Source organism: Camelus bactrianus, chromosome 4, assembly GCF_048773025.1.
Source record: "Camelus bactrianus isolate YW-2024 breed Bactrian camel chromosome 4, ASM4877302v1, whole genome shotgun sequence".
Lineage (NCBI taxonomy): Eukaryota > Metazoa > Chordata > Mammalia > Artiodactyla > Camelidae > Camelus > Camelus bactrianus.
The window spans coordinates 83123130-83149529 of record NC_133542.1 but is presented as its reverse complement, the minus strand read 5'-3'; the positions used below and the strand labels follow the sequence as shown (position 1 = coordinate 83149529).

General features: G+C 46.1%; 1 protein-coding gene across 26 annotated transcripts in view; it reads left to right on the top strand.

Moving 5' to 3' along the window:
* Positions 1-26400, top strand: part of LOC123612664 (uncharacterized) — a 71644-nt gene that overhangs the window by 36295 nt on the left and 8949 nt on the right. For 3 of the 26 annotated variants that reach the window (XM_074362964.1, XM_074362963.1, XM_074362961.1), the window contains exon 1: positions 16226-21058. The exons of 12 other annotated variants lie outside the window; for them this stretch is intronic. In XM_074362964.1, coding sequence (XP_074219065.1) covers positions 21018-21058 — 41 coding nt within the window. In that variant the 5' untranslated portion in view covers positions 16226-21017. 11 more of the 26 variants (XM_074362957.1, XM_074362956.1, XM_074362969.1 and 8 more) reach the window with 8 other exon arrangements.

Sequence of the window (26400 nt, the reverse complement as noted above, 5' to 3'; positions counted from 1 at the left end):
AGTTTTATACCTGCCCTTTCTCAGCTTGACAAACTTCCCTTCTATTCCTTGTTCAGTGAGTTTTTATTTGGAATGAGTGTTGGGTTTTGTCAGCTGTTTTTTGGCATCTGTAAAGATGCTAATATGTGTTTTTCTTTTTTAATCTTTCTTTTGGTAAATTATATTGATTGTTTTCCTGTTAAACCATCCTTGTATTTCTGTTAATACAATGCACTGACTTTATTCAGATTTCTCCACTTTTACCTTCACTTTGTGCGTATATGTATGTGTTTTTGGGGTTTTTTTTTTTTAAACATTTTTTATTGATTTGTAGTCATTTTACAATGTTGTGTCAAATTCCAGTGTAGAGCACAATTTTTCAGTTATACATGAACATATATATATTTTCATTGTCACATTTTTTTCTCTGTGAGCTACAATAAGATCTTGCATATATTTCCCTGTGCTATACAGTATAATCTTGTTTATCTATTCTACAGTTTTGAAGTCCCAGTCTGTCCCTTCGCACCCCCGCACCCCCTTGGCAACCAGTTTGTATTCTATGTCTGTGAGTCTATTTCTGTTTTGTATTTATGCTTTGTTTGTTTTTTGTTTTTGTTTTTGTTTTTGATTCCACATATGAGCGATCTCATATGGTATTTTTCTTTCTCTTTCTGGCTTACTTCACTTAGAATGACATTCTCCAGGAGCATCCATGTTGCTGCAAATGGCGTTATGTTGTCGGTTTTTATGGCTGAGTAGTATTCCATTGTATAAATAGACCGCATCTTCTTTATCCAGTCATCCATTGATGGACATTTAGGCTGTCTCCATGTCTTGGCTATTGGAAATAGTGCTGCTTTGAACATTGGGGTGCAGGTGTCATCCTGAAGTAGGGTTCCTTCTGGATATATGCCCAGGAGTGGGCTTCCTGGGTCATATGGTAAGTCTATTCGTAGTCTTTTGAGGAACCTCCATACTGTTTTCCACAGTGGCTGCACGAAACTGCATTCCCACCAGCAGTGAAGGAGGGTTGCGTATATGTATGTTTATTTAGTTCTGTGGAACTTATACATGTACGTTCATGTAACTACCAGTATATTCAAAGAAACAGGACAGTTCCATCACAAGGATTCCTTGTGCTATGTTTTTATAGCCATAGCTCACTCCTCCCCAACCTCACTCCCTCCACCTTCCTCTGGCAACTACTAATCTCTTCTGTCTGTACCATTTTGTCATTTCAAGAATGTTATAAAGGAAATAATATTGTATGTTACCTTTTGGGATTGCTTTTTCTCATTCAGCATAATTCTCTTGGGACCCACCCAAATGGATCTCGTGGGTCCATTACGTGTATCAATATTTCATTCCTTTTATTGCTGAGTTGTAGTCTGTGGTATGAGTGTACTACATTTTGTTAAACCATTCACCCATTGAAAGACTTTTGGGTTGTTTACAGTTTGTGGCTAATACAGATAAAACTGTTGTGGTCATTTATGCGTAAGTTTTTGTGTGAACATAGCCGTTTCATTTCTGGGATAAATGCCCAGAAGTGCACATTGCTGGGCCGTGTGGTAAATACACGTTCAGTTTTGTACAAAAGTGCCATAGTCATTTCCAGATCACCTATGCCACTTTACATTCCCACCAGCAGTGCTGGAGTAATCCAGTTTCTCTGCGTTCTTTCCAGAATTTGGTGTTAACACCGTCTTTTACTTTGGCCTTTCTGACAGATTTCTGAAGAGGATGCATTTCTGTGTAGCTGTGAGCCTCTAATAATTTTGTTGTGAGGTCTGTTTTCAGTATGGATGGTTGTCCCATTTTTCTTCTGTGTGTGTTGCCTGTTATCCCTTTAATTTGGGGTGTGGCCAGTGTTGCGATCAGAGCCTGCCCTAGTTGCTGAGCGGGACCTCCTTTTTGTTCTGTGGCTGTCACAGCCCTGACAGGGGTGGGTCTGTTCCCCTTTTCTTTTGCTGGAATGGAGGCTTCCAGACTCATTTCTGAGCTGTGGTGCATGGTAGACAGGAATGGGGCGCTTCAGGGACTCTTTGTTGACTCTGCCCTTGTCCCTGCTTTGGCCGTGGGAATCATTCTGACAGATTTCTAGCAATGTCTCAGTTGGTATGAGTGGGGAGTTTAGTGCAAGCAGTTCCTCTCAGAGAGAGCTGGGTAGCTGAGCATATCTGAGCAAGTGCACTCTATCAAGGCTTTACTCTTGTTGGAAAAGAGACTTGTGTTCTCCCCATGGGCAGCTTAAGAGCTTAGGAGTCCCTGATCATGGGTGGCCATTGCTGTCATTTTGTGAGGTCTTCATGGCTTGTCCTTAGCATCTACTCATTCCCTTCAGATGATGTCTGTCCCTCAGAGCGGTTGCTGGGTGTGAGTATGTCTTAATATCTGATGTGACCACTGAGTGGTCTCGGCAAAGACAATCAAGTGGAGAGAGGAAAAGGATGGTCTCCTGGGTCGGCTCCTGTGGGTGGTCAGCAGGCGGGGACCCACAGACTCAGGTCCAGGGTGTCCACTTGAGCATCTCCAGACACTGCAGTTGGAAAGTGCCAGTTCCTGGCAATTCACCTCAGCTTGGTGGGCCCCGTGAAAGATGTTTGGCTCCTAGAGTAACGGGTAGCATGTATATCATTCATTACTGAAAGTTGATTATTCTTTCTTTTAAGGTGGGGCTTACTTACAGGAAATGCAAAATCTTAAGTGTAGTAGTCTCTGAATTCAAACAATGGATATAACTCGATAACCCAAACTTTATCAAAATACAGATCATTACCCTTGGGGCTCATCCCTGTAAACTCTTGCCCTTATCGGAGGTACCAGTGTTCTGATTTTATTTCACAGTAGATTAGTTCTGCCTGCTGTACAATTTTTCGTAAATGGAATCCTATAATAATACTTTTTTGTGTAAGGTTTCTTTCGCTCAGTATAGCTTTTAAGCACATTGTTGCATACATCAGTAGTGTGTTCTTTGTTTAACACTGAATAGCATTCTGTCATATGAATATAGAACTGTTTATCCATTCTCTTTGATAGACACCTTGATAGCTTCCAGTGTTTAGTCAGTTTGTAAAAGCTGCTATCAACATTCTTATGCTAATTTTTTGTTTGTTTTTGGTAAACCTTTGTTTTGTTTTCTTTGGATAAATACCTAGGGTATGTGCTGGGTATATGAGTTTCCTTCGGTTGATGTAACAATTTACCACAAACTGAGAGGCTTAAAACAAAGAAATTTATTCTATCCCAGTTCAAAATCAACCTGTTTGCAAGGTTAGTTCCGTCTGGAGGTCCTAAAGGCCAAGCTGTTCTTTGCCTTTCTTCTAGCTTCTGGTGGTTGCTGTCAACCTTTGGCTTGTAGCTGCATCACTCCAGCCTGCCCCTGTAGTCACATATCCTTCTTCCTTCTCTGTGTCTCTGCATCCAAATCTCCCTCTCCTTGTACGGATACCAGTCAATGAATTACAGTTCACCCTAATCCGGTAGAACCTCATCTTAACTTGATTACATCTGCAGACTGTATTTCAATATAAAGCCACATTCATATGTTCCAAGTCAAGATTAATTTTGGTGGGATAATAGTCAACCCAGTACACTGGGTCATAGGGTAACTGTATGTGTAGTTTTATAAGAAATGACTAGACCTTTCCCAAAGTGATTGTACAGTTTCTCATTTCCATGAACAAATGTATGAGGGTTCCTGTCACCTCGCATCCTCCCTGACAGTTTTCATTTTATCTCTGGTGTCGGATGTGTAGTGGTATCTCGTGTGTGTTTCCATCTCCCTGATTGTTACTGATGTGGAACACTTCTATGTGCTTTTTAATCGTATGTGTGTATATATATATATGTTTACTATAACTTACTTTGTGAATACATTCAGATCTTTTGTATTTTTTAAAATTAAGTTTTATGAGTTCTTTATTAATCCTGGATACCAGTCCATTGTCATTTGTCCATTTTGCAAATATCCTCTCTATCTGAAACTTTTCTGTTCCTTTTCTTAACATAACTTTTGATGAGATGTTTAACATTGAGGAAGTCTAATTTTCTTCCCTTTTTAAATTCTTATTGTTATGAAAATAATCTATATTTTCTCTTAAGTGCTGTATGGTTTTAGCTTTTATATTTAGATCTGTGACCCATCTTGAATTAACTTTTGTGTATAGTCTGAGGCAGGAATCAATGTTTTTCTTTTTCATATGGATACAGAGTGGTTCTAGCACCATTTGTTGAAAAGTCTTTCCTTTCCCTCATTGGATTGCTTTGTTGAAAATTCAGTGATGGGCTAAGTATGGGTCTGTTTTCTGTTCACACTTTCTGTTCTGTTGCTTTGATTAATGTGTCTGTCCTTTAACCAAACCACACTGTCTGTATTACTGTAGGATCACAGGAAGCCTTGAAGTCAGGTAGTGTAAGTTCTCTTCCTTTGTTTTCTTTTTCAAGATTGCTTTGTGTAGTCTAGGTCCTCTGAATTTCCACTTAAATTTTAGGATCAGCTTCTCACTTAACAAAAAAGAAGAAAAGAAAATGTGGGCTATGTTTATTATTGAGATTTTAGTGTATCTATATATAACTTGGGGGAGAAATTACATCCTACCAATATCAAGTTTTACAAACCACTACCTAAATCTTTTCAAATTCACTTTAGCAAAATAAAAATTTGTGAGATGCAGCTAAAGCAGAGCTTAGAGGGATAGCTATAGCTGTGAGTGCTTACAGTGGGAAAGAATAAAAGGTCTGTGATCAGTGAGTTAAGCTTTTGCCTTAAGAAGCTAGAAAAAGAGGAGCAAAATAAATACAAAGTGAGTAAAAGGAAGGGAAGAATGAAAATAAGAGCAGGAATCTATGAAATATAACAACAGAAAGATGTGCTAAGCCAAATGCTGATTGTCTGAAAAAATCAACGGAATTATATATTGCTACGTAGACTAATCAAGAAAAAGAGAAAGAAGACATTAATAATCAATCGGGAATGGAAGAGAAGTTACCACTACACTTCAGACTTTAAGACGATACTAAGAGGATATCATGCACAAGTTTATACGAACAGATTGAACACCTTACACGAAATGGATACATTTTTGAAAAATACTGCTGACACAGGATAGCACAAACTGAGAAATACTGTATTTATGAAAGTAATTAAGTTGGTGGTGGATCTACAAACCTGTACTAGTTATAAAAAACATTCCAAACTGAATCCAACCATGTTTAAAAATAATTACACACCATGTGCCCAGTGGAATTTATTTTACATATGCAAAGCTCAGCATTAGAAAATGCATACTGTAGAATACTAGTCACTTCATATTTATGTACCCTCTGATGAGATGGAAGCTTTCTGTTCAACTCTCCTTCTTTGAGTTCTCACCAAAGTCACATTTAATATCCATATTTTTACCAACTGTCCCTTCTTGTAAATTTAGGCTTTTTCTAGTATGCACCTCAAAACTCTAACAGCCTTCACCACCTAGTTCCAAAGCCACTCCACAATTTTAGATACTTATTATAGCAGCATCCCACTTCTTGGTACCAAAATCAGCATTATGGTTACTGGGTAACAGAACCAATAGGATGTATATGTATACACACACACACACACACACAAGAATGTGAGGTGTATTATAAAGAATTGGCTCTTATGGTCATGGAGGCTGAGAAGCCCCAAGATCCATGGTCAACAAGAAGAAGACTGAGGAGAGCCTATGGTATAATTCCAGTCCAAAGGCTAGCAGACTCAACAGCCAGGAAAAATTAGTGTTTTAGTTCAATTTTGATAGGAAGAACAAACAAACAAATCCCATCCCCCTCCCCTACCCCTCACCCTCTCCTGTCACAGCTTGAAGGTAGGGTGGAAGTGTTCCCTCTTATTTGGGAGAGGGTCAGTCTTTCACAGTATTCAGGCCTTCAACTGATTGGATGAGGGCCACCCACATTAGGAAGAGCAACCTGCTTTACTTAGTCTTTCCATTTAAATGCTAAAGTCTTCCAAAAACATCCTCAGGGAAATACCCAGAATCATATTTGACTAAATGTTTGGGCATCCTGTGGCCAGTAAAGTTGATAACGTAAAATTAACTATCACAGATGCTAATATTTCTTTTTTTTTTTTTAATTGAAGTATAGTCAGTTTACAGTGTTGTGTCAATTTCTGGTGTATAGCTTAATGTTTCAGTCGTACATGTACATACATACACTTGTTTTCATATTCTTCTTCAAGATACTGAATATAGTTCCCTGTGCTATCCAGTAGAAACTTGTTGTTCATCTATTTTATATATAGTAGTTAGTATCTGCAAATCTCAAACTTCCAATTTATCCCTTCCCACCCCCTTCCCTCGCTAGTAATGTTTTGTATAGCCTTTATTTTTTATCGTCTAAAAATCACTGAGACGATATATTATGAAAGATGTTCAATTTCCAGGGATTAATTCTGATTAATGCTGAAAATGTCTTCTTTATACATGTTTGGACGAAGTTTCAGAATTCTTTAAATTGTTTAAAAGCAGGGAATGCACAGCATTCTTTCTTCTCTGGTAATCAATTCAGTGTCTACGGCCATTCATTTTTTCTCATTGCTATACTTTTTTTTCCTCACAGTTGCAGCTGCAGAAGGAAAAATTTCTTTAAGGGGCCATTAGACGTGATTTTCTTTTTCTAAAGTTTCTTTTGGAACATTTGAGTTCACGTCCAATTACTGAAGTAATTACTGGTCTGAAAAACCAGTTGGCACAAGAGCAGCTGTAGATTGTAAAATGGTTTATAAACTGAGTAATTTGAATACATCGTGTAAATTTTTATGATTAACTGAAAAGCATTACCTTGATAAAATTTTACTTTTTATTTCTCCCTTTATTGAGCAACTTCTGTATGTTTAAAACCATGTTAAGGATTAGGGTTTCCCAAAGTGGACATTGTAATTCTTGTCATTTTTAGTTAAAATTTGACACATTACTAGATAGGCACAAAAATGATGCTCAGTGCTCTTCTTAGAGGCTGTGACTCCCAGAAGAGCAGCGTTAACTGTTTCTGAATCAGTCGCCACATTGAACACAGAAGACCCTGAATGGCACACCTACAACGATATGCAGTTTACCACTGATCTTAGACTTTGTGATCCAGCAGGAACACAAACAAGCCAAGGAGAAGGCAGTGGCTGCCTTTCTCTCCCCATCAAATCCCAGACAAGTAGACAGTAGTGCAATACGGGAAGCTCAGCTGTCAGAACTCCAGAATTACAACCATGTATTTATTGGAAGCTGCTGGCCAGAAACGTACATACCTGCCCGTGAGTTTTGAAAATGTGGACAGCCTAACTCCACAAAATAAACTGATAGTTCACTGAGCTAAACTAGAGTACACTCGCTGATGAGAAAGCAACCACGGTGGGTGCCTGATGGCCGGAACTGCACGCCAAGACTGAAGGGATGTTCACTTTCACAGTGGAAGTCCAGTAGGGTCAGCACTTACGAATACTTACCAAGGCCATTTCACAGGAACCTCTAGATGCAGCAACACAGGCACACCCATACAGAGGGTGGGGAGGGGAGGGGAACTACGTTTAATAAGCAGTTCGCTGAGGAGGAAACGTAGGGGGTTGAAGTGTTAGGAAGGGATTGCATGGTGGCTGTTCTTGTCAGTATTGAAAGCTAGCATCTGAGACCAGGTGGAATCAGTACTCTGTAAAGGGTCACATAGTAAATATTTTAGGCTTTATGTTCTTTGTTGCAAGTACTCACCTTTGCCATTGTGTGTGAAAGCTGCCATGGACACTACGTAAAGACTGAGTGTGGTTGTGGTCCAGTAGACCTTCATCTGCAAAACAGCTGGCTGGCTGTAGTTTGCTGACCCATGTTGTTGGTAGTTCATAAAATACACCTCTTTTTTGGTTGGTGAAGAAAGCATCGGGTGAGTCTGGAAAGCCTAGTGTACTGAGTTTATTTAAGGTTCATGCTATTTTCCATCAGCTTCAGGTGGACAGAAGTAAGTGAAATGGAATAAGGCAAACAAGTTTGATATCTCCCTGAGCTATTTTAGGTGGAAGAATTTCCTTTCACAGCAGTTTTTGAAACACTGAGAAAAGCAGGTCTAGAACTGATTGGGGTCACCAAGAGCCAGAATCCTTTAAGGGGTTGCAGGCCTAGACTGAGTCTCTGTGTTTCACTGCCAAGTCCACACACCATGAGAGAGAACCCAGCACGTAACCCTCTAGGAAACCCTTGTTTAGGAGAGGAAGCACCTTCAGTTCACTTCCCATTTAGATCTCCCACCACTTCTTTAGACGGCTACACTCCATCCACTCTGCGGCCGAGAGCCCCACAGTATTCAGCCTCTTGGGAGACGTGGGGGGAATCACTGTGTTGCTTGTTCTGGATTCTGGTTCTCTGTGAAGGGAGAGCAATATTATAATGGCCTTCATTCTCTACCCTTCTTAAGCCCTCCAACAGCGGAATGAGAGCCCCAAGCCACACACTTGGCTTCCTACACCACCAGTGATGGGTATTGTCTCTCAACCCCCCAGCCCTGCAACCCTTCGTCCCATCCTATTAGCTATGCCCGTGTACAGTGATACAGCCCAAGGATTCAGGGCCTTCAGCCACACCCTCCCTAGTCCTCTAGTCATGGGCCAAGGATCTGGAGCACCTACGCTTTTTTTTTTTTTTTTTGAAGTTTTTTTTTAATAGACTTTATTTTTTTTTTTAGAGCAGTTTCAGGTTCACAGCAGAATTGAGCAGAAAATAACAGATTTCGCACATAACCCTCCCCACCCACAGATACATACTCTCCTACCCTCAACATCCCTCATCACTTCGGCATACTTCGTACAATCGATCCGTGCGCGGCCGCGTGCGCTGCCCGGCCACGCCCCGGCGCCCTCCTCGGCCGCGCCCCTCCCTCCACCCGCCTAACGGTCAGGCAGGCAGGCAGGCAGGCTGCCGTTGGTCGAGCGGACGGCGGCTCCGCCGGGCTTCCCGAGCGGTGCCCGTCCTGCTCCCTCCGGCAGCGGCGCGGTGCCTCCAAAAGGCGCGGAGCTGGCCGGGCGGCGGCCGCGGAGCTTGGTGCCCAGCGCGGCGGCGGCGGCGGCGGCGGCGGCGGCGGCCCGGGAGACAACATGGCGGCGGGGGCGTGTGCGCGCCCCGAGGTGCTCCGTGGGCAGGTGTTCGACAGGGGGCCGCGCTCCAGCAACCTGCCACCTCGGCGAGGGCTCCCACGGCGTCGTGTGGTGAGTGTCCGCGCCCCGCGTGCCAGCCTCGCCCGCCCGCGCGGGCCCCCGCCCGGCCTCGGCTGTCGCAGCTGCGGCCCCGGCCCCGGCCCCGGCCCCGCGAGCCTAACCCGGGCCTGGCGTCGACCTCGACTCCAGGCGGGCTGTCCGCCATCCGCGCGCCGAGGCCTCGGGCGGGGCCTGGCCGCTCGTGCTGGGGCGTTGCTCGCGGCGCTTCCCGGGTCGGCCCTCGCTGGGCGCGAGAGGGGGTGGGTGGGAGTGGAGCATAGGACCCCGGTAGGCACGGACCCCCATGTCAGGAACCGCCCCACCCCACCGCCGGGTGCTGGCCTCGCGGCCCTCCCTTGATGTCTGATTGTGAAGCCGCGAAATCCTTCAGATGCTCGGGGCGGCCGCCGTGGTCTGCGAGGCGTTTCGCAGCGGTGTGTGCGCTCGACCCCAAAATCATCATCTTGTTTGCCCCTCTCGCCTGCGTTTTCCGCAGACGGCTTCGGTTCAGCATGTTCGTGGTGCCGGGGATTCTCTCCTGCGCAGGCTTTCTATAAAGCATGAAGCGGCACCAGTGTTGGTGTGGAATGTTTCACTCTCGAAGTTTTTAAATGGGTTTGGAGATGGTGCTATTGGCGTTTCAGGAAGGATAAGTTAGCATCGCTGTCTTAATTTCTTCAGGAGTCATTTGGTGTTGGGCCTAATTTTAGTTTTTCCCCCGTTTTACTGCGCGTGAGCTCCCTTACTAGCATAAAGGCATCCAGATGTTTTAGCACAATGACTGTGGACTTCCCCTGTTACTGCTTTAGTGCTCAGTATGTATGCAGCCCTGCTGGAGTTCTTGGAGAACCACATGCAGGCTCCCTCTTCTGGCTCCAGATCCCTCAGAAGCGTTCGTGGAATGAGGGTGACTGTGTTGTTGTTGTTGTTGTTGTTGTTGTTGTTGTCGTCGTCGTTGTCGTTGTCGTTGTTGTTGTTTTATTAGAACCAATTACCTGTCGTAATTTATGGTGACGGAGAGTTGTGAAAGTGTAGGCTCCCTTATACCTAAACCTTCATGTGAGTGTGTCTTTTGTGTTGAATGAAGGAAGCAAACCGTTTCTGAACACTGCGTGTCAGGTACTGTGCTAGGTACTGTTACCTCATGTTACCTGAACAGCCACCTTGCAGAGAGGGAAGGGCAGTGCTCTCTGTGAGATGAGAAAGTATTTCGAGGTGAAGCCGGTTCCTGAGGTCGCACAACTAAAGAGTCAGGCTTGAGATTGTAGACTGAGATCCCGTTTCCATTGCCAGAGCCCTTTTCATTACTCCCTGTTTTCCTTAGTGTTACTAATAATTTGGGAAATTTAGTGTATTTTACTCTTACAAGCAAATTTATTTCAGAAACGTATTGGAATTTGAATGGTCATAATTTTAGAAATGCATAGAGGGAATGTTTTACCAAGTATGCTAGCTAAGTACAAAGACTACTTAAAATTCTTAAAAAAAAAAAAAAGGGAAAAAGTTGAATATTTTCATTCTCTTCAGGAACAGAGGGCTTCACTGTATAGAGCTGTGAAGATTCCCTTGAACTCAGAGGCTTAGGAGACATAAAGGAAATTACATTAGGTCGGGTCTAAAGGAAAGAAGGTCCTAGAAGGTAATGGAAAGGTGGTACTGCCCGCAGCATCGCTTCTCAGGCGTAGGTGTGATTGCTGTGCACCTGCTGGTAAGCGTGCCAGTCACCAGGTCCCATTGTGTGAGGCTGGGAATTGCCCGTCACGTCCTTGGGCCCTTAGAAGAAATTAACAGTTAAATGTGTACTGAAGAAAGTCCTTAGTTTCATGACATGTCAGTTGAAAGTTTTTTTTTTTTTTTTAAATGCGGAAAGAATTTTTCCTAGCCTGAAGGTGATTTAGATCTGGTAACTTTCTATCACTGTTGTTGACTTACGTTACTTAAGTCTATCAGGTGAAATGTCAAGTTCTCTTAGTGTAATTTTTTTTCCTTTCTTAAGGTCCAAGTACAATACTGGAATTATAATCGTGGGTCCAGATGATAGCTGTTTTTCTGCAGGTTGATGATATTTAATATAAGTTTAATCTATATTGTGCTTTATTAGTATTTAGTAAATGGTGGTTAACAATGCTTGGTTTTTTAAAAACAATGTTTTAATAGACTTTATTCTTTTAGAGCAGTTTCAGGTTCACAACAGAATTGAGCAGAAAATACAGAGTTCGCATATAGCCCTCCCCACCCACACATATATAGTCCCCTACTATCAACATCATTCATCAGTGTGGCATGTTTGGCACAATCGATGAACCAACATGGGCACATTATTATCAACCAAAGTCCGTAGTTTACTTTAGGATTCACTCTTGATGTCGTACATTCTATGGGTTTTGACAAATGCATAATGACACGTAGCCATCACTGTAGTATCATACAGCATAATTTCATTGCCCTAAAAATCCCTTGTGGAGCATCTCCCCTTTTATCCCGTCCAGGGCACTGTATCTTTAGCCATGGCTCCTCTGTCTAATCACCACTGCCCCACTGCCACACATCTTCTCTGTGTTCAGCCAAGACCGGCCATGTCCCTTTGCCTTGGACATTGAGGGATGATGCAGGGTCAACTTCTCCTGCCCCAAAGGCCTTGTTGGCTCAAGGGGATTTCCATGGAAGAAAATTAAAGAGTTTTCAGTTTTGGAGAATTAGAAAATCTCGGGTGGATGGATGGAAGGATAGTTGGGTCATTGGCCTCAATACCTCAACTAGAGGTGTCTAAACTTTGAGTGGACCCTGGTTCAGCTTTGGTGGTGGTAACCTGGGACCACCTGGAGATGGGGACTGGGGTATTAGCACCATGTTTCCAATAAAGCCTCTTGGCCTTAGCTACATCTCCCAGAGCAAGAGCTAAAAGCCACAAGGGAAGTCATGTTTGCTTGTGTGTGCACATGTGTGCACACGTGCACGTGTATACTCAGGTGTGTGTGGATGGTGTGTTCTGAGTGTCAAAATGAAGACAAAATGGCACCTCTTTATTCTAAGCAGTGCTGGTTCTCTTCCATATGGAAATGAACAAAGTCAGTCAACTTCTCTTTTAAAATGGTGGAAAGAAGCAAACAATTGTTCTCTATCAAATCCACACAATCTCTTAGAGGCATTGAAAGTCTAGCGTGTGGTTGGGCCCAGTCATTCACAGAATGAAGGGTCTATCTTTTCAAGCTATGTAGGAAGATTTGGGGTTTCCTCACCAAGCCACTGTTTATCCCTTCCTGGATCTCCTAGGAGGGTGGGGGCTTGGAACAAGCACCTCCCTGCCTTGTTCCCCAGCTTCCTCCCAGAAGGAACTAGACTGAAGTGTGCTGAGGCCTCTGAGAAGAAATGGTCCAGGAAGAGAAGATGTGGCACATATCTCCAGTATATGGCTCCAGTATATAGGAGGCCCATAAGTTTCCCACATAGGGAGAAATATGAGTTTTTGAAGAAGGGATTGGGTACTCATTTATGCTTTTAGACCATGCACCTCTTGCTCCAGTGGCTGTGGGGGCGAGACCATTTCTGTTCATGAAAAGCCCAGGCCCACAGTGGGGACAGAGAAGAAGGAGTTTAAGCTAAATTTGAGATGATGCTTGCTCCCTCTAGCTCTGCTCTTGGCCCTACTGCTAAAGTTCTTTGAGCTCTACTGGATTTTGTCCTTCCCTTTAAAATATCTGTAGTGGAGGCTCTTGGAGGCCCCCTGGTGCCTTCACTGGGAGATAAATTGGAACCCTCATAGTCTACTAGTGGGAATGTGTAAAATGTTTCAGCCACTTTGGAAACAGCCTGGCAGTTCCTTAAAAGATTGAGCATAGAATCTTCTTATAACCCAGCCGTGACTATCTTAGGTATGTAGCTATGGGAAGTGAAATCACATCTCGCCCACTAATTAATGAAAGAGGTAAGACTCCCCCCCCCTTTAATATGTTATTCTTAGGTAACTTAAAAGGCATATGTGGTTTAATATAAATATTGTATAGGCTAGATTGCAAACTCTACATGAAATTGTAAAATAAATTGAGATTTAAGGGAAACTTTGATCATGTGACAGACTATGTGGGAACCCTGTGTGCACGTGTTCCCTTTTAGGTCTGTTTTGGTAGAAAGCTGTAGATGCACAAAGCTAGTTAGGAGAAAAACCAGATCTCCAGCACTGTGATGCAGTCTCTTCATTATCAGTCCAGATAACAGAAAAGAAAGTGTCAACTTAACCCGCTGATGCCTTACTAAGAGCTAGAGTTAGCAGTGGATTTATTTGTTTCTCCTTTTCGTTTTGAGAATTTCCACTTCCAAGTATTTTAAGTTCTGTTATTATAGTAGCATGCCCATTTGAGATGATGCCTTCCTGATGAATCCACTCTTTTCTCTTTTGTTATTATACTGTGTCCCTCTTTATCACAGGGACATTATTCCTTGCTCTGAAACCTCGTTTTCCAGTATTAATACAGCTCTTCCCACTTTCTTACTTATTGTTAGTGTTCATATTTCCTTCCGTCCTTATAGTTTTAACACATCTGTATCTTTATAGTTGAAGTATGGCTCATCAACAGTATGCAATTGAGTCTTCCTTTTCAGACCAATCTCTTTTTTTTAATTCCGCAGAAAATTGTACATTTAATATAATTACCCATTATGTTTAGGTTAAAATTGACTATTTTGATATTTATTTTCTATCTTTCTTATCAAGGACCTGTTCTTTTCTTTGGGATTGAGCATTTTTAGTATTTCATTCTATCTTCCCTACTGGTTTATTAACATTTAATTTTTTAAAGTGATTAGTAGCCATTTTAAAGTAGGGTTTTGTGAGAGAAGAAAGCTAAAGGAAAGTGAAATGCATAAGTATTTTTAAATGTCTCAATGGCAGTGCTTTGCTCTTAGATGCATAGGGTAGAAGTTAACTTACTCTGTATAGTAAATGTCTTAAAGCATTAGGGCTTAGTTTTTACCAAATTCAGAAAAGTTTTGGCCTTTTTTTAAGGTGAAAGAAGAAGAACAAAACTTTTTTGTAAGTTATGAAGATGACACTAGGGTTCTGGGAGGAGAATGGGGAGGGGGAGGAGTCCACTGTAGGCAACAGGGGTGTCCTTCTTGCTCTAGGACCGGAGGGGACAGGACAAGGGCCTTTGTCTACTGTCCTGAGGACTCTGACCACTGGGATCAGAAAACAGACTCAAATCAGCCACCTTTGGGGACAAGATAGCAGGCAGGGAGCTCCGGGATTCTAGACATTAGGACCAGACTTGTGTTTCACATCGAAATGGGGCCTGCACAAGGTCCAGCCTGGGAGGAAGATGGACACTGATTGGAACTCCCAAAGTTATCAGTTCAGGCCATTGTTCGCCTCTTAGACTCCAAGGGAGTGGATCCCAACCTGGAGAAAGATGACTTGGTGGATGGCCCAACAGTTTTGTGTCCAGCCAAGCCCTGGACAGGTGATGAGGGGGCCCTAACAGCAAGGCTTCTCTTTGCTGTGCCTGCTGCAGAGACAGGGCTGCTAGCAGAGGCCAGGACAGACATGCCCCTAAAGGCAGCCTTGCTGGGAGTGGTGCCGGGCGCTCAGCTGGAAGTAAAGGGGCTCTGCCTGGGTGTGCCCCTGGGGATGGGACTAAAGATGTGGGCAGCAGTGCCTCAAAATCTAGGCTGCTGCTTAGTGCTGGGTCTGGTGGTCAGCATGGGGGTGCTCTGGTGAGGAGGGCCCCAGGTGTTCGGGCCCACGCTTCCCCCATGGCAGTGTGTGGTGCTCGGTTTCCCATTGTTCCTCCTGTAATGCTGAGAGCTCAAAGAGGTGGCACAGCTGTAGGTCAGCCACTTGGCTCCTGCAGCCTTTAGATGCTGCCGAGACCCCAAGCCTGAAGGGGGCTGGGTTTGATCTGTGACCTGTTGAGCAGTGCCACCAACTGTTGGGTCCAGCCCTGGTCACATCGCTAGGCATGTAGGTGGCAACTGCGGAGCCAGGGGGAACACAGTTGAGGTGGCAGCAGAGGTGGGCTGGGTGCTGGCGCGAGCGCCCAGGGTGGGCTTTGTGGTTGATGAAGCGTCAGAAGATACTTGTGTCGGGGCGCCCAAGGCTAGCGGACCTGGAGCAGAGAGAGGGTCTCAGGTTGGGGCTGCAGCTGCCCGTTTTCCACACTGGGGAGAGCTGTCAGAGGCGGTGGCTCCATGCTGCTGCCCATGAGGTGCTGGAAAGATGGGCTGGGCAGAGGTTCCAGTGTTAACAGGAAGTTTCAGAGTCAGGTTGGGCCCATAAAACCTGAGTGCAGACAGGCCGGTGGTGAAGAGGACTTAGGCCATGCTGTCACTGGCAGAAGTCTGCAGGGCCTGCATAGGTTGGAAGATGCTGCCACTGGAGATAGGGAGAGCCTCAAGAGGCGAGGCTGGGAGGGTGGAGTGGTGTCCATGGGGGTGACCCCAGTGTCCAGAGCAGGGGTGACTAAGGCCATGCTGTCACTGGGGGACATCTGCAGAGCCTGCATAGATGGGAAGATGCTCCCACTGGCAGTAGGGGGAGCCCCCAAGAGGAGATGTTGGGAGGGTGGAATGGTGTCCTTGGGGGTGACCTCAGTGTCCGGAGCAGGTGGAGCCAGGACTGCCTGGGTCTCACCCCGTAGTGTGCTGTTGATGCTCGGGAACGCTGCTTCCTTCTCCATGTCTAGGTCTTCCGTGGTGACTGGTAAACCCGGTACAAGGGTGTGGGCAGCCTCAGTGGCTCCCGTCGCCTGTGTGGCAGCAGAGGAAACCCGCATCTTCGGGTCCAGGGACCATCAGATGTGTTCCTCCAGGTTCCTTTCTGCCCTCTCGTTGCATCTGCATCCATGTCAGGCCGGTTCTTCTGCTGGGAGGCCATTGGAGCTGGGGAGGGAAGCTGAGGGCTCTCCTCCCTCCCTTTCTTTGAGGACTTCGGGAGCAGCCAGGTGTGTGTGGGACCCCTCTTCCTCTGCACTGGTGAGAAACCTTGGGTGGAGCTGTCCGATCTCCTGATGGCATTTCTTTGGGGGCAGGAGTTCATACAAGAGGTCTGGGGTTTCTCGATGGATCTGTCTTCTGATCTCTTGGCGTGGAGGTTTCTCTGTAGATACCCAGGCCTCGGCAGGAAAGAAGAGAGGCCTCTCTGGACGCACAGGTGCCCATTTCAGATTGTGCACCCCCAGTGCCATCCGGGCTCCTCTGGTCTTCCTTCTTCTCTGTGATTGTCGGCTCTTTCTCCTGCTTGGCCATCCCTTTCCCACTCTGAGCAAGGCACTCCACACCATCTCCGTGCACGAGTCCAGGGCACACCTGGGTGTTGTGGGAAGCTTAGGGGTGAGTGGCTGTTCCTGCACCACACAGACAGTGGCTGTGCCCACTGAAGACGCTAAGCTTCAGGCCATCGTGGAGGTCTGAGCACACAGCACCGCGTTCCTCCGATGGCCTCGCCTGCAGATAGAGCCAGAAAGGAGCGCAGGGTCTGAGGGATCATGGGGTATCTTCTCTGAATTGCTGTGACAAAGCCTGGATACAAAGTCGCTGTATACTTGTAGGCTGGCCTGCAAGTGGCCAGCAGCTCATGGACAGCTGGGTGACGCGAACAGGCCCGGGGAAGTTGGTGATCGCAGGGAGCAGGCTGGAGGAGGCAGAGCCCTCGCGGCAGCTGCCGGCCCCCCAGTGCCTGGGACGGGGCTGAGGGGCAGGGTCTGCCCAGGTAACTGCCCATAGAGCACTTGGGTACGGTCGGTCCTTGGATGGAGAGCTGGACTCTGAGCACTGTCCTTTAGCTGCCAGCTCCGCCAAAGGTCAGGTGCACACTGGCCTGTTGCTGGGACGCAGTTCTAGAACCTGTGAGCAAAGCCTGCGTGTGTGTGCAACAGGGCCCCTGTGGGACCACGCTTGCACAGAAGATGCATAGGGACCTAGGGCTGCACACGTGCAGATGTGCCCCCCGCCCTCCCATCCCCGGCCCCTCGACACTCTGGCGCTTCCGGATCTCCTGGAGTCTGAGGATTAGAGGCGTTTGCCTTCAAAGGATGAGCTTCTGCCCAGGCCGGGGCCCGAGCTGTTGCGGAACTAACTGTACAGGACAGGTGTTTTGTTTTGTTTTGTTGTATATGTTTTCTTCCCCCTTCCTCGACTGTGAGCATTGAGACCTTAATTATAATATATTAGACCACCTGATACTGCCCCAGTTTTTCTCTGTGCTTTGATTTTGGCAGTTTCTACTTTTGTGTCTTCAAATGCACTGAACTCTTCTTCTGCAGTATCTAGTCTGCAGTTAATTTCACCCAGCAATTTTTTCATTTCAGAGACTAACTTTTAGCTGTCTAAAAGGTAGACTTAGAAGTTCCAGATGGTTCTCTTTTACACTTTCTAGTTCTCTCCTTATGTGCATTCTTTATTTTAAAAATCCTTGAGCACAAATATAAACAGGCATTTTGAAGTCTTTTCCTGCAAATTCCATCATGTCTGTTGTATCTGTTTCTAGTCACTGCTTTTCCCCCTCCGTCCCATGTTTCTGCTTCATTTTGTGTATGAGTTTTGGATTGATTACTAGACATTATTTGACTGTGTTGTATACTGTATTCTGCTATATTCCTTTACAGCACGTTGGGCTGTGGACCACAGACAGTTAAGTTCTTTGGCAATGCAGGTGGACCCTCATTAGGCTTGTTGTTAAGCTTTGTTAGGGCAGGTTTAGAGAACTCATCATTGTAAGGTTAATTCTGGCCCTGCTAGCATAATCATGCTGGATATCTGCTTAATTTCCATTGTGTCCTACAAAGCGTCTCGACTCTGCTACTCAAAATTCGCAGCTTTTCCCAGTCTCTCTTGTGTGAAGTCTGGGAATAAGTCTCCTTACAGTTTACCTGGTCATTCCTCATGTAGCCTTGTCGAGTTTTACTCTATGTGAATATGTCTTAAACTAAGCAACAAACTCAAGGTCACCACTGTGCAAGTTTCTGCAACTATTGTTCTGTGTAACCACTTTCTCTCCTAGAGTGTATCTCACATATTGAATCTGCTGCATCCCCAGAGAGACCATCTCAAAGTGCTTGGGTTTCCCTTTGTCACCCTGTTGTCTAGAAAAGGCCTCTAGGCAGAAAGCTGTAACTTTAGAACTTTGCTTGTTTGGTTATTTTCTCTCAGGATCATAGACCTGTACTGTGTGTATCTAGTCTCTGAAAAAAGTTGTTTCATTTATATTTTCAGTTTTGTAGTTATTCAAGGTAGAAGGGCAAATCTGGTCTCTCTTACTCCGGTATGGCTGGAAATAGAAAAGGGTACACTTCTAGATTGGACATGAGACTGAAGCTTCAAACTGGGCTAAACTGAGGGGAGTGGTTCTCTCATGAATAACCAAAGGTATCTAGGAAGTGATGGGATCAGTCAAGAAGTGAACTAATAAAAGAAAAAGGAGATGTTTTAAAGCTCAGTTTGAACACAGTAACTGGAGAAAAATAAAAATATTTCATGTTTATATTCCGCTTAGTTCTTACTGTTCAACAAACTGCTTATTACTTAGTTCTGTAAATAGATTCTTGCAGAATGTTATCAAAATGCATTAGTTATTTGAAACATCTTTAAAGGGTGATCTGTATGTATAATAGTTGTCAACCTTAGAGTTACATTAGTTACGTTTCTATGTCATTTAGTATAAACGGAGACAATTTGTATCCAATCTATTTTCTAATAGAAACAGTTTCATGTAGTGTTATATTCCTAACCCTGGAGAGGTTACCTGGGAACAGTGGGATCATTTATAAGAGGCACCAGAACCTGCCACGGTCTCCCCACTCCTCACATACAGTAGGACTGCACTGCCCCTGCTGAGCATGGACACGGCCTCCAGTGCTCTCTGCATGGTGACTCAGCACATGAGAGTAAGTTGAACAGCCCCTTGTGCCCTATTCCAGTAGCTGACCTTAAAGAGCCACTGCCTGGGCCAGGCACTGTTCTCAAGTATTTTACATGCTTGACCATATTTAATCCTCAAAGAACACTGTGGCCCTGGTACTTCCATTATCTTCATATTAAAAATAAGAAAACTACATCCCACAATTAGTGGGGGAGCTGAGATTCGTATCTAGGTGGTCTAGTTCAGAGTCCACATTCCTAGTTAGCACCTCAGGGGTTGGCAGACGGGCCCGTGGGCCAGCTGCCTGTCTTGGGGGTGGTTTCTGCCAGCATGAGGGGGAACAGAGCTTCTGGAAACAGTCGCATAGGAAGGCCCCAGTGAGAAATCTGCTTGAGGAGGGATAGCAAGACTGGCCAGTGCCACTTAAAAGGTACGAAGGAGGTGAGTAGTCATGGCAACAGGCATCTTCCCTGAGTGCTGGAGACCCTTGGTTTTGTTGAAGTGACTGCACAGCGTTTGTGTTTGAGGTAACCCACATGTTCTCCTGGGTCACTCCAGCATGGGTTTATGTTCTGAGTAGAAAACGTACAACACTAGGATCGCAAACAGACTTCCACTGGTGAGTCCACTTGAGAGGACCAGTTAAATGTCTATGTGATGCTTGGAACTCAGTGTTAGAAAAAAATCCTGCAGCCCGTCCTCACTCCAGTGCCAGGGTTTTACTATGGTAAGATATTTGTGTCATTCCCGTACTTAGTCTACCAGATTCCAAGCTGAATTTCAAATCTATTGAAATAGAAGTGAGCTGAGTTCACTTCTGTTCTACACAATGAACAGTACAGAAGCAGAGATACTTCCAGGAGGAAAAAAGTGTTAGGTTTAATAATAGAGAAGAGAGCTGCTCATCTGATTTTATTGTTCCTGTTGTCCAGAGGGATGCCTCGGTTTACAGAGTTAAGAGGAGGGCAGACGCTCTCATACTGCTTTATTTCCTAAGGTCGTTATCACAGTTCAAACAATTCTTTAAATTGTTAACTCTCTTTAGTAAGACTTCCTAACAGGTCTGGATTAGTGAAGTACTAGATTAGGAAGTACTTTTAACTGTTTTGTCTTCTCAAAAGGTGCACACTAGTACAGAAGAATGTATGCGTTTGCGCCCTTCCTGCACACCCTGAGCCCATTCCCCAGAAGAGAACTTCTGACTGTTCTTGTTTTTTGCGCCTCTGATCGTTGTGTCTCTATCCCCAAGTAATAAACTTATATTTAAGCTTCTAGATTTAATAACTTTACATGATATCTATTGATTTTCCTTGATTTAAACATTGAAGTTTAGTTCATCATCAGTAATCTTCACCTGTCCCTCTCAATACTTAGTCTTTTTACTAATTATTTATGAATTTAAGTATACAGAATATAAATTCCCTGCTCCACTAAGCTGACTCTGCATCTCAATTCCTCACTGATATTGAAGCCATCACACACCTCTCCCCCGCCCTTCCACAGCTCACCTTGGGGTGAGCTACACTTCTTCCTTTAAGAGCATCAAGACTGTCATCATTCATATCTTGAAGTAAACAGCAATCAAACCTTTCTTATCACAGACTGGTTCTAAAAGTTGAAAATCCACAACCAGCATTTACATTATGATGTATCAATATTATTTAATGCCCGGTTAAGAGTTGTGCTAAAATGACATTTCATTCTTTACAAACTCAATGCCATGATCCTGTGATGACTATGAGAAATTTAAGGGAAAAAAATTCTAGTTTTAAGATTAAATGGACCCATTTTTCTCACTGACCGCTTAAAACCATGACCTTTCCTCCCATATTTATGCTAACGTAGGAGATTTTTCCTGGGGTTTCTAATGGTTTTTTTTTCTGGTAGAGTGGGGAGTGGGGTAACAGATGATCCCCAGGCTGTCAATCCTTCCTTTCCCTCAGATGTCTCATACTCCTGCGCCACTTTGGGATGATCGTTGCCATCATTCCTGGATTTGCTCTGATGCCCAGGTAGGTTGAGTCCTCTATTTCCAGAAGGCCAAGCCTGTCTTTATTGGTTATTCTTTTGTTTGGCTGTAGTACACGTCCAAGGGGCCGTGGGAAGCTAACCTGGAAACGTCTTTATTCTGCTGTGACAACAGATATGTCAGAACACTTCCCTGAGTCCCTGGGTGTCCTCTCCGGTGAGCGTGTGCCCCTTGAGTGCGGTCAGGGCTCTGACCTCTGAGGCGTGTGGTTTGCTTGGTATCACTGTGTCCGAGCAGGCTCGTGCAGGCTGGAGGGGATCTTGTGGTGTGTGCAGACCTGGGGTAAATGTGGGTGGCTTCTTAGAGCAGTTTTTTTTTCTTTTTTTAAAGAAGGAAAATGCCCGAGGCAGCCCCCTCTCTCTGACGTTAGGAGTTGTTAGAGATGTTCGAGGAACCCTGGAAAGAACTCCAGTTTGGCAGAGAGAAAAGGCATTTCTGAAAGAGGGTGGGCATCCTGGTTCCTCATTTTCAAGGCTGTGTCGAGCCCAGAGCTAAGTGATCACAACGGTTTCTCGTTTGAGTCGGGGGGGGGTCCTTTTTTGTTCATGTCATTCAGCGTTGTGTGTGTGGGCTCCAGTGGTGCTGGGAACATCCCACAGCCTGGGAGGGGCAGCTAAGACACGGCGGGACCTCTCCCTGGACAGTGATGCTCCAGGACCTCCATCCCTTACTCTCTGTCAGGGGCGAAGCTGCAGCTGCCAGTTCCCCAGCTCTCCCACCTTCCCCCGCTTCCCTCTAGAAATGCAGGAGTGGGGACCACTTCACTCTGCGTCTCACTCTGCACCACGGCCTGGTCCCGAGCCCGCTTCCCTCCTAAATCTCACAGTTCTGCCCTCCCTTCGGTCCGCTTTGGACTTCGGAATGAGCAGTCTTTGCATGGAATGTGGGGACCTCTGGGGCTTGTGTGTCATGGTAGAGCCCTGTAAGTTGTACAGAACTGACAGCCATACAGACAATCCTCGCTCTAGACGGGCAAATGAATTCTGTCCAGTGGCCGAGCAGTTGACTTTCTGCCACAGAAAAAGCCAGTTTTGTGCCTGTTGGAAATTCAGCATTCCTTTATTCTGTATTTTCTTTTAATTGAGCTGAAGTTCACATGAAATTAACCACAGTAGAGTGAACTGCTCAGTGGCATTTAGTACATACACAGGTGTTTGAAACCACCACCTGTGTCTAGTGCTGAGACCTTTTCATCACCCCAGAAAGAACCCCCGGACCACTAACCAGTCACGCCCCCCTCCCTTAGCCAACCCCGTATAATTTTGTGGTTCTTTGACTTCTTTGAAGGCATTGTAACATCTCATGAATAATGAGTTATTAAATAGCGTTTTTAACACACAATCATTTTTAAAAAATGATCTTTTAACGACCATGCTACCCTTGACTAAGCTGCCAGCCCTTCTGACTGGGCAGTGCTGGTTTCCAGTGGTCTCCTGTGCCTCCTCCTATCTGTCCTTCATGGGATGCAGATGAGAATCTGGTCATGGAGGGTGAGTGGGTGCCTCACGTGTGGACTTTCGTAGTCCTTTTGGGGGGCTCTTTGGCGATATTTTGAAAAGAAGTCATCTTTCTAGGCTGGTGCTCTGTGCCCTGCCAGGCCAGTCAATGTGTGTTGGTTAATTATCACATGTCCGGTGCTGTGTTGAGCAAGCCAGATGTTTACAGCTGTGGAGAGGGCATAGGGCCAAGAGCAGAAATACACCGAGTAAAGAAGGAAATTCCATACAGTCGGTGCCAACGGGCTTGCTTAGTATTTGTCAGCGTTCTCTGAGCAGAGAGCAGGACCCTCACCCACGGAGTGTAATGGCCAGGACCAGACTCAGCCTGTTCCCAGGGGGCTGAGGACTCCCTGGCACCCCGTGTTCCCAGCAGGCCTACAGCACAACCTCCACGTGTGAAGGTTGAACCTGGCCTCTAGCGAGGTCGGTCTCCCTCGTGGGGCGCTCACTCTGGTGACCCTGGCTTTTCCCACTCCCTCAGCATGTGGGGAGAGGCCACTCCCTGCTGTCTGAAACCAACCACAAGAGGCAGGTGGTTGTGACCTTGAGCAGAAAGAAAAATGTCAAGGCATTATTGTGGAAATACCCAGAGTAACCCCGTTGAACAGAGACGAGCTTCTGTCCACTAAGAGGACTGGATTGTTGGGTGAAAGATGGCTGCTGTCAAGATTTTCAACTCAGGAGGGATCCTGGTGCTTTTGGAAATGGGCACGGACAGCTTTCAATTCAAGGTGTCACTGGCCTTTGGTTTTGCATGATCGGCTTTTGTTGTTTCCTGTCGACTGATACTTGGGTGCATTCTCCTTCAAATGTAAGACTTTCCATCATTGTAGAAAGAAAAACCTATCTTGTGAAGAAAAAACAGCTCTCTTATCACAGGGGTTTGCAGCGTTTCCACATCCTATCAGATGGTTGCTTGTTGCTGGACACATCAGTGTTGTCATGAAGGAAGTGTCAGGGATCCCTTCCCTCAGAGTCCCCACTCGTCTGCAGAAACCAGCTTTGCAGGTTTTCCCACCATAAATGACAAATGTGAACAATCTTATTTGTGAGGAATTATGGCACTGTATCTGAATTGTGGAGGGAAGGTAGTGGGATGTCCAGCACCTATATTCACGGGAAGTCAGGGTTCAAGGATCTGTAGCCCAGTGGTGCCGAGCGACTTCTATGCATTTCCCTTTGGCTACGCAGACAATGTCCCAGGTGGGGTGTGTGTGATCCCAGCGCCTTGCTCTGCAGTTCGGGTCCCAGCGAAGCCCGAGGGTGTCCCTTCCTAACCGGATCCGAGCTTATTCAGCTGCTAGGAAGAGTGATTTGCTAAAACACACCCTCCCCTTCTGTCAGATCTGATGTGTTAATTGATGTGTTACTGAAGAAATGCTGATCCCAGACCCACCCAGGACTTTCTCTGGGGTTCATCCACCGTGGTTTCTATCCCTGTGCCTCTCTCCAGGGTAGGAGAAAAACGCAGATGAATGCCATGCTTAGAGGTTTATTTTGAGTGCTTTCCTCGTGTGTCCACATGCCTCATGCACCCTCCTTGGCTGGCTGAGGAGGTATGTATGACTGCGAACCACAGCAGTCTGCTCAGGGTCATGTGTGCAGAGTGATGCAGACCCACTCTTCGGTGCAGTCTGGTCCTTTCTATGCCCGCATTTATTGAATCCTGTCTTTGGGGGGGTCTCTTCAGCTTTATACTGGTGAGCGTCTGCTGGATGAGACCTTCTCTGTGTGGATACCCATCCCTGTTTTCTCCTCCTTACCGGTAGCTAGACAGTGGGAGGGCTCACACCTCCTCACCACCACTGAGCCTTAGCATTTTTCCTTCCTTAGTTCTGTAGGGGGAGAATGGCATCTCGTGTTGATTTGTATTTTTCTGACTACCAGTGAGAAGAACGTTTCATTTCACACATTCGGTTGCAGCATGTTTAGAGAAGAGTCTTTAGCTTTCAGGAGAGCAGTGACCAGCTCAGTGGTGACCCCCCTGGAGCATGAGGGCTAGCATTTGGTGGTGGTGGTGATAGTGGGAGTGTTCCTGCTGGACATTTGTCTCCCTGCAGGGGCATGGGGAGCAGGGGTCCTGGAACACTGTGTGTCATGCTTTAGATGGCTCTCGGAGCCCTGCCCACCCCTTGGAGGGGTGTCAGCTTAAGCAGAAGGTCCTGTGTGCAGTGTTTGTTGCTTCCAAGGAATGGCTGAGTTTTCCTCAGTGTGTGGGACATTGGGCACATGTGAGTGCTGTGATTTTCCTTTGATGTTGCTTCCCCCCCGTTTCTCTTGCCCACCTGAACAGCCCCTGAACTGGTGGGACCTTACGGAACCTTGTGAGTCCTCAGGATGGTGGAAACCAGAGGTCTCAACTCTGCATCAGGCCCAAGTGTTTTGAGCTTCAAGTCGTTTGCAGTTGGTTGTCAAAAGTAAAACTAAATCAGACTTAGTAAGAAGAGGCTCTATCAGGAAGAATTATTGTGGGGGAGCTGGGAGGGGACTTCTGCATTGGAGAGAAGTGTGACCAGGAAACCACCAAGCATGTTAGGGGTCAGGAAACTGGGTTTTTCCTTTGCAGGGTGGTGTAGACAAGGCTGAGTACCCGGATGTGCGGCGGCAGGGGGAGGAGTGGAGTGAGTGGGTGATAGATCGAAGGATGTGCCCCCCAAGGCCAGCTGTTCTCAGGGGGGCCATCCGAGGGCTCAACCTGGTGGTGGGAGGACGGAGGTCTGGGGGAGGGGGAGGAGCTGCACCTGGGTTGCATAACATGTATTTTGTTACGATGGATCTGTGATGAGGCACAGAGTGGAATTTGGGGGCCTGTGTCTCGCTGTGTCCTAGGTGAACGGGGGCTTCTGTCTTATCCAGCTCACGTGCAGGGAGCCCAGTCAGTCTCACAGAGGGAGGTCTAACCACCAATGATAGGGCCAGTGCAATGAAGGCTGCCAGGCTGAGCTCTGCGGGGAGCGGGTCTGTCATGGTGGTGGCCACGCGGCTGCCCGGGCTGCAGGCTCCAACCACTTGGGTGCTGAAACCTCACTGGGCCACCCTGCCCCACCCAGGCCTTTCCCTCAGGGACTTGCTTCCAGGGAAGGCACATTTGAGCTGGGCTGTGACTCCGGGAAGAAGTGTTGCATGCAGGAGTGGCTATGGGGTCAGAAGGGCAGGGCACGGGGCCACTGGCCATCTGCAGGGTTGGGGCCGCTGGCCATCTGCAGGGTTGTGGCCGCAGCTGCCCGTTGGGGCTTGGTTAGGGGGCTTAGGGCTCCTCCCGAAGAAGGCCAGGAGCTCTGTGGAGGGAAGGAGCCCTTGCAACGGCCTTCTCAGCATCTGAGCCTCTGAGTTGGGGGATGTTTCATAGGCCTGCTCTGCTTTTAAGGTTTTCAAAACCCTCACCAATTCCGGGCCTTTTTTGGTTTCTTCCTTCCTTGTGTTCAGTCTCCTTTTCCTACACCCCCCCCTTCTCTCTTGCCCTGATTCTGGTTTTTACATGCATAATTCATTTTAAAACGTAAGTATTGTGGAAATTAGAAGCTTGAACAGCAACAGTTGACTACCATGTGGTCCTAACTGAGGGACCAATTTGGGAGCTGTGTTATTGTAACTTTATTATCACTCACCCTGTGGCTGGCCAGGCCTGACCCGCCCCCACTCCCCCTGCAGCCCCTGGAGCTCACGCACAGTTTGTGTGTCACGTGAACCTTGGGCAAGGGGGGTGGCCTGGATGGAATCAGGGTGCAAGTGACACTCTTTGCTCCCAGTTATTCAGATGCTGCATTTGGTCTCACCTGGCCAGGTGAGCTGCACCCCAGGACTGAGTCCCAGGGGCCTGTGGAGT